The sequence below is a fragment of the Mesoplodon bidens genome, assembly GCF_964165515.1.
Source record: "Mesoplodon bidens genome assembly, chromosome: 16".
Taxonomy (NCBI): Eukaryota; Metazoa; Chordata; class Mammalia; order Artiodactyla; family Ziphiidae; genus Mesoplodon; species Mesoplodon bidens.
In genome coordinates, this window is record NC_138173.1 from 71,247,697 (window position 1) to 71,258,987 (window position 11,291).

The 11,291-nt window shown below is 45.1% G+C and overlaps 1 protein-coding gene across 1 annotated transcript; it reads left to right on the plus strand.

Annotated features, from left to right (window-relative positions):
- Window positions 1-2,886: 2,886 nt before the first annotated feature.
- On the plus strand, window positions 2,887-3,129 carry FAM229B (family with sequence similarity 229 member B; the record flags this gene model as incomplete). The annotated part of the gene is made up of 1 exon (XM_081258631.1): window positions 2,887-3,129. One exon carries the CDS (start codon window positions 2,887-2,889, stop codon window positions 3,127-3,129), a length of 243 nt encoding a protein of 80 aa, XP_081114757.1.
- Window positions 3,130-11,291: the final 8,162 nt, after the last annotated feature.

Below are 11,291 nucleotides of genomic sequence, written 5' to 3' on the forward strand. Positions count from 1 at the left end.
GTACCGCAAAAACAAAAACAAAAACAAAAAAAAACCCCTTTTACAGAGGAGGAAACTGAGATCCAGGGAGTTGAAACAGCTTATTAAGGTTACTCAGATGGCTAATGATTCAGAAACGACTCAAACTCAGCTCTGCCTGACTGCACACCCAATGTTCCCTCCTCCATACTGCAGCAACCCAAACATTCCACAGGGAGACCCTGCCCCAGCCTCCAGTTAACACTCCCTCCATTCTGCACTGTGATGATGTGGCTGTGGGAACGGACATCTGCTCCTCTCTCTGCCCTCCACAGCCTTAGTGATAATATTTGGATAGTTCAGAAGAAACATCACCAAACACCTACAATCTTTGACTTCTAAAGACGAGCGTGGGTTATTCACCAAATATTTGTACAACTTATTTGATTTTTGCTGACTTTTGAAAATGTGTCTCCTAAAGACACGAGACCCTTCCCTTTGTTTACTCTTTTGGTTTGTGGTACAAATCACGGGTAGGGTCCAGGGAGGCATCCCTGCCAGCAAAGCAGCACGCACGCTCTCCATGGACCCCCCGCGCCTCAAGGGATTTGGCAGACACCTTGCTGCACTTTCTTCTGCAGCCATCACTTCTCCTGAGTAAAGCCCAGTGGTAAAAAGTCACGATTCTGGAGCCCCATATGACCCAGGAAGTAAGCACAGGACAGGAGACTGAAGGCTGGGTTTCAGTGCCAGCTCTATACCAACCAGCAGTGTGACCTTGAATGAGATACTTAGACTCACAGAGACTCAGTTGTCCCATCTGTAAAAGGGGCTCCATCGAGGCATGGAGCACATTATTCTCCCTCTATTTCATTGATTTTAAGACAGGATTTTTGGTTTTTTACATTTTAAAAGCTTCAACTACAGGCAGGATGAATCCTAAAATCCGTGGCGTCTCAGATTGATTAAAATACAGCACTGAAGAAACTATTCACATCCAGGACAAAGAACTGCGGCAGAACCCCCAGGCCTAGAGCTTCTGCGCTGGTTGGTCACTGACTCTGAAATCCCCAAAGGTGTATTATATCTCACCTAATAAAATTATTATAAAAGTTGGTAGAAAAAAATAATTAAAATTATTTTTTTTAATTATTAAAACATTTGGAAAGGGGTCATGCTGTAAGAATGCAGGAAGCACAGGCTTTGACGTGGAATCCTGGGATCAGAGGTCTGGTTTAATAACCTGGGTTTCAGGTTATTAAAAACTGGGTTAGGTTTTCAGATAAGATCTGTAACCAAATATGTATAAAACTGCCAAAGTTCTTATCTATCACTAACTAGCTCTTTGAACTCGAACAAGTTACCTAGTCTCTCTGAGATTCAGTTTCTTCATCTATAAATTGAGGGGGAATAAAAGTGCTTTCTTCATAGTGTTGTAAGAATTCACAAGGTTAATACATGTAAAGTGCTTTCATTAGCTCCATCGTGTATGTAGTGCTCAGTAAATGTCAGCATTTACACACACACCACAATAAGCATATATGTGTATCTGAACAATGTCCTAGAATTTTTCTTTATCAGACCCTTCAAGTGCACCATGAGTGCCCCACTTTACAGATGAGAAAACAGAGACCAGAAGCTCTGTGACCCCCCTGAGCTCTCAGAGCTACTAAGTGGCTGAAATAGGCTGGAGAGAAACCCAGGTATACACCACACTAGAAGGCATCTGAGTGATCACCTTCCCCTAAAAATTCCCTATAACCTGCTTTCCCAAGATCTTCCATGGGAATAAAGGATGGCCAGGGGCATAGAACTCCAAGGGCTGCTTGCTTATATTTGCTTTATATTTTGGGCTTCTGAATAATTTTTTGTTTGGGGGGGAAAGGATTCAGCAGCTGAAAAATAAACAAACAAATAATTATAGGAATAAATACATAAGTGTCAAGCCGCTGGCTTCTCCCCTCCTCCTAACTTTCCTCTTCTGGAAAGTGACACTCAGAGAAGGGAGATGCTGGCTCAGGTCTCCGTGTCGTTTGATGTCAAGTAAAGCACCAGAGGCTGGGTCTTCACGCTGCCATCTCTCCAAGACCCACATCACCTCTCTGCCAGGGAGCCTCCATAGTGTATTTTACCCTGAGTTTGATTTGGAGAAGTTAAGCCATTTTAAACTCCACCACAGACTGGACTCACTGCGTGCCTGTCCAAAAAACCATGAAGACAACTGGAAATACCAAACTAATGACATCACAAGCTGGCATCCTTCCAAGGGTGGACGCATGGCATTCTGAACATGCACTGCATTAGTAAGCAGTGGAATGCTAATAAAACGTGTGCAATAAATTGCATTTTAAAAGCATCATGAGAGGCTGAGATTGCTCTTTCAAGAAACCCTACGAGGAATTCTTTAATAGAGTAAGAAGGGGGGGAAAAGCCTTTAACAATGGAATAAAAATCACTCATTTGAGTCTTATAAATCCAGACTGTAGTATATGGTGCTTCCTTTGAGCATATTGCTTTTTATGTGTGTAGCATATGCCTGAACACTCATAGATAAATCAGCGGGGTAACTATGGCTGGAAAGCAGCAGCTCCACCTCTTACCAATCCCCTTATCTAGTTTCTCCCCACCACTCCCGTCCCTCAAAAAAGAAAACTACTTCCACCCTTAAAATATCTAAGTATAGCGACTGGGTCTCTGGACCACAGATCCTTGCTGCCTTGTCAACATCTTTGAGCAACGGCAGCTCCGGAGGCCGGGGTAGGAAACTATGTGAAAGAATCCTCTGATGTCACAATTTCTGGGTGTCACTGGAACATCTGATCATCATTCCTTTGGCAATTCCAGCCTTCTCTGGAAGGTCAGTAGAAGCAATTGATTTATTCACCTCTACAGGAATCAGACTTGGACTATTTTGGTTTTCAGTGAATTATGCCTCTTCAGTTTGGGACCCAACCAAGGAGGTTTCCAGTGGAAGGGGGAGATTCTTCAGTTGGGCTGGAGCCTGGGCTGAGCTCCAGTGCTGCCTGTAATGAGAAAGAGATGTCACCAACCAGGCAACTCGGAAGATGCCCTGGAAGTCATGGCCTGGCAATAACTGATGTTTCCATCACTGTCTATGCAACAATGCGAGAGCCACCTGTGCAAAGCAGCAAGGAAATGCATCCTAAATAGCATCATGAAGTCCTTTGTAGTGGTTTGACTAGGTCAAGGGTAATGGGCCAGTATCATCTTATGATCTAGTAAACAAAAGTGGTGGCAATTTGGATGAAAAAAAAATCTAAGTAAATGAGGTCACGGTGATTTCGAGCAAGGAGAACAGATTGGCCATGAGGAGACCTGAGTTCAAGCACTTCAATTTTTTTTTTTTTTTTTTTGGGCCGCGCCATGCAGCTTGCGGTTCTTAGTTCCCCCACCAGGGATCGAACCCAGTCCCTCTGCAGTGGAAGCATATGGACTCCTAACCTCTGGACCACCAGGGAATTCCCCAAGCACTTTGATTTTTAAGCAACCCATCCTGTCACCTCTCTGAGACTCGGTGTCTTCATTTGTAACGCAGAAATAGCATCTGCTCAACTGAAATTAGAGAACAATTTGGGGAGTCAAATTAGATGTTGAATGGAAAAGCGTTTATCAAAAGAACACTAGTTCAGGGGCTTCCCTGGTGGCACAGCGGTTGAGAGTCTGCCTGCCGATGCAGGGGACACGAGTTCGTGCCCCGGTCCGGGAAGATCCCACATGCCGTGGAGCGGCTGGGCCTGTGAGCCATGGCCACTGAGCCTGTGCGTCCGGAGCCTGTGCTCCGCAACGGGAGAGGCCACAACAGTGAGAGGCCCGCGTACCGCAAAAAAAAAAAAAAAAAAGAACATTAGTTCAGAGAGAGGAAAGACCACAGGCTTCAGAATGAGGCTGCCTTCTGTTCCCCCTCCTCCTATGTACAGTTAGCCATAGAGTCCTACAGAATCTACTTAATTAAGTTCTCTACGTGTGTATCTCCTCCACCCCTCCGCCATGGCCCTAAGTCAAGCTCACCTCAGCTTTCACCTATATTATTAGAACAGCTCCTGGCTAGCCCCTCTACATCAAGGTATATCCACAGGGCAGTTAAGGTGACTTTTCTAAAATGCAGCTCTTAACAGTTCCCCATTTCTCACAAGAAAAAAAGCTTCAGCTCTTGTGTAAGGCTTAGCAGAGCCTTCAAGATTCACCCCTGCCCACCTCTCCACTTTTCTATAGCCGGAAAACATGGCAAACTGTGAGCTCTCTCTTAAATTTTCCATTCAGCTCATAGTTCATTGACCAAAGCAAGTCAGGGGGCCTGGGAATGACCTCCTGACTCTATTCCTCAAGGAACAATTCGTAGCTACCACGGGTGTTGCGTGGAGTAAAGGACCAAGATGAGAGGTGGGTGCAAACCTCTGCTTCCCCGCTGCCCTGCTGCATGACTAGCTAGCCGGTCGCTGGACACTCAGAGCCTCAGGCCCCTCATTTGCAAACAAAAAGGGTAACATTACCTTGATTTAAGGATTGGATGAGATCATGTATATAAACACCAGGTCGATATCTGGCACATAATAGAAGCTTAATATATGACAGCTGCTCTAGGCTTTTGCTATATTGTATTGTTGTTTCCCTTGCTTATGGCTGAGAGAGGTGTTCCTCAGTGGGGTCCACGGACTGCCAACAATCCACAAACTCCATTATCCACCTGCCTCAAGATAAGGGGCTTGCGCAGATGTAAACCCACCCCTCTCCCTGAGAGTCTCCCAGGGTCCCACCCAGGGTACGGCTGGGATGCAGACAGTAGGTGCTCAGCCCTGGCCCCTCACAATGGGACCCCGAGAAAACGATGGTGAATGGCGGGTCCAAGCAGAGCTGTGGGCGTTTGCTCCGACTCGTCAGCCCAGTGGTGGGGGAGGAATCGGGCTCCTGGCCCTTTCATTTAACTTCTTATTTTCCCTTTGGCTTCAGTTCCTCCACAGCATCTGGTTTCTGTCACTGGACAGATGACATTTGGGGCCCAAGTTCCTTGACCTCCCAAGGACCCTGAGCATCCATTGCACTTATCAGAACTGTGCGTCCCAAGCCAGAGGAATGCGCCTGCGAAGATAGGGAAGCAGCCTGGATCCAGGAGGGAGGTTGGAGATCATAGTGAGGACCTGGAAACGTGCCTGGGCTGTGCAAAGGCCTTGGGCTGCTCAGGCCAGCTCAGCTGTCCCGAAAGTCCTCCAGAGGCCGCTGCCACCTCCTGCCGCCTCGTCCCAGGCTCCTTGCATGGGGCAGGGCCAGCACTGAACAACTTAGTTGTGCAAACTTTCTTGAAAACAGATACGCACCCAAGAGAAATGAAATTTATGTCCGCACAAAAACCTGTTCGTGAATGCTCATAACAGCATCATTCATAATACCCAAAACATAGAAACAACCCATGTATCCATCACCTGATGAATGGATAAAGAAAAGGTGGTATGTCCATACAGTGGAATATTATCTGGACATGAAAAGGAATAAAGTACTGATACCTGCTACAACTGTGTGCATGGTGTGTGGACAGAGGAACTTTGAAGACATTATGCTAAATGAAAGAAGCCAGTCACAAAGGACCACATATTATATGAGTCCAATTTTTATGAAATGTCCAGAATCAGCAAATATATAGAGACAAGAAGTAGATTATTGGCTGCCTCCAGCTGGGAGGAAAAAGGTGGGTTGCTGGTCTCATATCTAAGAAGGCTTTGCCTAACCCAAGGCCATGAGTATTTACTCCTGTATTTTATTCTAAGATTTTTATAGTTTTAGTTTACATTTAGGTCTATGATCCATTTTGAAATTACTCTGTATGGTGTGAAAAAGAGGTACAACTTCGTACTTTTGCATGGGTATATTTGGTTGCCCCAGCATCTTTTGTTGAAAAGGATATTCTTTCCACACTGAATGGTCTTGGCACCCTTGCTGAAAAATCAGTTAACCAGAAATATGAGGATTTAATTCTGGATTCTGAATTCTATTCCAGTGATCTACATGTTTATCCTTGTGTCAGTACCACTCTGTCTTGATTACTGTAGGTTTACAGTGTTAAAGAGACTAAACAAGAGGGCCTTTAGACTGGGGTGGCTCTAATGCCTTGGTAGTCTGTGCATGCAAACCAAAACTTACACCAGAGTCAATGCACTCAAATTCAAGAAAATGAAACCTGAGAACAACCAGTCACAAACAGCCAATCAGCCTTTCCCAAACAAGGCAACTGCTCAAGCTCCAGCCAATCAAATAATTTCCTCGCTTTGCTTCTGTGTCTTCTCTATAAAAACCACTCCCCTGGCTCCTGTCTGTGGAGGGCTCCTATCTACTCAGTTTGGCGCTGTCCAATGCAAATGGATGCACGCTCAGACAAACTCTGGAACGTTTTAATGTGCCTTGGTTGATCTTTTAACAGCTGACTTTTGAAACTGGGAAGTGTGAGTGGTCTAACTTTGCTCTTCTTTTTTTCTGGCTTGTTTTGGCTATACTAGGTCTCTTAAATGTTCCATATCAATTTTATTATCAACTTGTCAGTTTCTGCAAAAAAAAAAAAAGTCACCTGGGATTGTGTTGAAAACGTAGATCAGTTTGAGGAACATTGCCGTGTTAACGGTATTAACTCTTCCAATCCAGGACATGGAATATCTTTCCATTTATTCAGATTTTCTTTAATTTCTTTCAACAATATTTTGTACTTTTAAGAGTTTTTGTACTACCTGTGTTAAATTTATTCCCAGATAGTTCATTCTCTCTGATGTTATTGTAAATGGAATGTTTTCTTAATTTCATTTCTGGAATGGTTATTGCTCATGTATAGAAATGCAATCAATTTTTCATATTGACCTTATACTATGCAACCCTGACGGATTCATTTATTAGTTCTCATAGTTTTTTTAGTAGATTCCTTAGGATTTTTACAAGAACATGCCATCTGCTAATAGTTTTTTTCTTTACCTTGCTTTACAATCTGGATATCTTTTCTTTCTTTCTTTTTTTCCACGTACTTGCCCTGGCTAGACCCTCAGAAGGTGTTGAACAGAAGTGGTGTGAGTAGACATCCTTGTCTTGTTTCTGATCTTGAGGGGAAAGCTCTCAGTTTCTCATCGTTAAATACGATGTTAGCTGTGGGTTTTTTGTAGATGCCCTTTATCAGGTTGAGAAAGTTCTATTTCTAGTTCATTGAGCTTTCTTGTAATGAAGGGATTTCAGATTTTGACAAATGCTTTTTTCCGCATCTATTGAGATGACTATGTGGTTTTTGAAAAGCAGAACATCTCCATAGGTTGACAAATGTCCCCTGAGGTTTGTGTGTGGGGAGAAGGGGAACATTCCCAGTTAAGACCCACTGCCTTAGAGAATTACCATGAGAATTCAATGTTATAGCATTGGCGTGTCTGTCCCAACGTCTGGGACGCAATAGACACACAACATAGGGTGGGCTGTTTTGATTTTTATTCTCCACCAGGACACTGCTCAGGGCCTGGAGGACTGTGTGTGTTTAAACAGAGAGGAGTTGCCCAGGCCCCTCAGGGGTCTCCTCCGTGACCTAAGGGAGCTTCAGAAACCTCAGCCCCAGACCCAGTGATTCCAGACACAGGACCTAGTGAAGACAAGTGCATTCAGCCACCCACTGTGGTTTTCCATTAAAACCAAATTCTGCCAGCCCCTCCCCAAAGTCTGTTAAGAAGAAATCAGGGTGGACATTCTGTCTTCACTAGGACGCGGCTGGCTCAATAGCCCTTGGCTCTGGTCTGCCCTTATCTTAGCTCAAGGGGCCCCTGGACAGGGCTGGCTGATGGGGTCAGATATGACGTCTGCCGTCGCCCTTCATTGGAATGGGATGGACCCCTGAGCATGGCAGCTCAGTAGTGAAATTAATCAAAACCTTAGATGGTAGGTGATTTAAATGCAATGTCTCTAATCCTCACAACATTTCTGAGGTGACATTTATGGCCATTTTACTGGTAAGGAAACCGGGAATCCAAGAGGTCAAGTGACCACAGAGCAATAAAGGATAACCTGGGTGATTCGAACCTACAGCTTGGATCCAAGGATTATAACATAACCACTGCTAAACCGTGTTAAATCTCACACGCACCCCATACAATACATATGCACACCACACACACACACACCACACCCCTGCCATTTCATGGAACAGTAGCTCACAGACTCTTGGGAGGCAGATTGGACAGGAAGCACCGGCATCTCGTGTTTAAACAGAGGCATTTGCCTTCCTTTGTATTCACCTGCAGAGGCTCCCTCTGAATTCTCTGTGTCTGACTCAGAAAAGGTGGGTCTGGGGCCAGGCGAGAAGGAAGAGGAGGCCCAGTACATCTCTGAGCAAAAATGACCCAGAAGGAGGGGGCTGCAATTAAACGATGAAAACACGAAAGGGAGAGGCCACCCATTTCTTCATCTAGTCATCCCCTTGTAACAATATTTATCAAGTGTCCACTACACTGGGCATGCAGAATAAGAGAAGGCAAGGCCTCTGCCCCTGGGGAGCTCTGGGGACAGTGGGGAGACTGACGTGCACAGACAAGCCAGTGGCCGCCGTCCGGGGTAACAAGGCCCGCAGTACGGTGGCAGCACGGAGTCCGGTGCTCAGCTTGGCCCAGCACGTGCTCTCCCCACCCCCTGGGTGCCCTGCAGAGCCTGGTTCATTCCTCCTGTGTCAGCATTCAGCTCTCACAGCAACTCCGCAGGCAGCCTGTTTTCCTACTGCAACGGGGCAAGGCTTCCTGTGTGCCCACTCAAATCCCCCTGGACGTCCGCCTTGTGGAAATGGCCACAATCATGTGCAATAATTAAACATGGACTAGACAGTCCACCCCAAGACTGTCTATTACTTACTATTACTAAGTAATAATTACTATTACTAAGTAATTAAGTACTATTATCCCAAGAGGGCAGGGGCTGTGTTTGTTTGCTCAGTCAGTGCTTTCTTTCCGAGGCCTGGCACGTAGCAGGTGGAAGCCACTGAAGCATTTCAAACAGCAAGTGAAATGGTCCTATTTAGGAAAATCGCCTTGGACACAGGAAGGAGGGTGGATTATGAGATGGAAGAGACAAGGGGGACAGGCAGAGACAGAGAGCTGCCGTAGGAACCCAGGTGAGAGATGGTTAAGACTGCAGACTTAGGCAGTGGGTGTATATGAGGGCAGGGGAGCTCTGGAGAGATATTTGAACGTTCAAGTTAAGGGAAGCTGCAGAAAGGGGGGGGGAAGAGAGGAGAGGGAGAGTTTTAGGCTGCATGGCCTGGCTTCGGGTGTGTTCCATGCCCGCATGACGGAAGAATCTCTGCTTTTGGAGAGATGAAAAAAGGAGAGGGTAATTAAATGTGCAGCTTTGCCTCTCTCAAGGAAATAAACAGACATGGACGTACCCAACCATGGCTGACAGAATGAATGTAGAGACGAATTACAAAGGCCTTCCATGTCGGAGCTAAAAAAGATATTCAAGGGCATTCCATCCCAGGCTTCTCTACTGTGACCCCCTCCTGCTCGCACCCGTCATATGCATCAGTTCCACTGGAGCAGGTTATGTGAGCAAATTGCTTGGAAAGGACTTCATCAGTGCAGAGGTCCCGTGAACTTCTTGTACCAGGAAGAGGTAACGAGACCCAAAGCATCTCAGGTCGTGCAAACATTCAAGTCAACCTATTTCTCATGAGCACACAAACTCCATGCTGTGTTGTGCTGTGGGCTTCAGGGAGACGACGGTGGATAAATCATGTCCCCTATCCGGCGTACTCGTAACTGAAAGCAGCTAGAAGTTTTATAATAAAAGCCAATGCTTGTAATGCACTTAAAAGGGTCCGGGTACTCTTCTAATACCTTACCTGTCCCAGCTTGCAGCAGCCCTTGGACATACAAGGTTCTTATTGTCCCTCTTCTGCTATTGAGGAAAATGAGATCCTTGCCCAAGATTTTGTACATCCTAGTTGTGGACACAGGAGCTAGTGGTGGAGCTGGAGTAGAATCCAGAGAGCTCAGCCCCAAGAGCTGTTCTGCAGAGTACTGGGCTGTCCCACTATACGGTGGCTGACATGTATCGAATGCTAACCACACTTTTTCATGCACTTGACACCTATTTCATCCTCACAGTGACTCTAGGAGGGGAAATAGCAGTATAGCATCGTGAACTTTGCTGTCCAGGCTTTTGGGATCAATTTCAAATTCTAACACTCACTATCCATGTAAACCTGGCCAAGTTTTTAACCTCCCTGTGCCTCAGTTTCCTCATCTGTAGTAAGGGGATAAAAAGTAGGCCAACCTTGAAGGCTATTTTGAAGATTTAATCAGTTCATGAGTGTAAAATGATTAAAGTGTGGCTGGCACAAAGGGAGTGCTTTTGTTACAGTTGGGGAAGTGAGGCTTACAAAGGTTAACTGCATTGTTTTCTATTTCACAGTTGGTAAGTGGTGGACTCTGCCTTCCTGTCCAACTCTGGAACCAGGGTTTTTACCGACTGCGCCTGGCAGACACAGAAATCAATATAATGGTTGGGTGAATGAACGAATGAGCTAAAATAATTATTTGGCAGCGATTATGACCTGGACAGTTTCATATTCGTTATTTCCCTTAATGATTAACTGCTTGAAGATTAGGTACTATTATGCTTTTTAGAGAGAGAGAAGAAAATCATCCAAAGCCACGACAACGCTGTTTGGTCCCACCACTGCCACAGTGAGAAGACGGGGGTTCAATTCCAGGTCTTTGACACCAAGGCTGATGTCTCTTCTTTACCATCAGAATAACCCAAGACCTGGGGCAAATCCAAAACAGATGCTTCCATCTGCAAAATTCCATCCAGAGCAGTTAGACCAGGGAGAATTCCAGAGGTGATGTCCTGCCTCTGCTGATTTCCAATCATAAAGTGGACCTTCTGGCACACGAATTAATTCTCTGAACCTTGGGTTCGTTTCCTGGAAAATGTGCATAACAATACCTACTTTGCAGGATTGCGGGAGTGACAGCGAGATGATACAGTATAACAGCTAGCATCAGACCTGGCACACAGGAGGCATTTAGTAGATTCATAGAATTAACATCAATTCATGTCACCACATGTTAATAGGTATAAGCGTATTAATTAATAATGATTTCAGCTTGGAGGCTGGGCGAAGTAGTGGGGAATACGTACAATGGAATACAACTCAGCTATAGAAAAAGAATGAAAATTTGCCATTTGCAGCAATATAGATGGACTTGGAGGACATTATGCTCAGTGAAAAAAGTCAGACAGAGAAAGATAAATACTATATGGTATCACTTATATGTGGCATCTAAAAAATACAACAAACTAGTGAATAA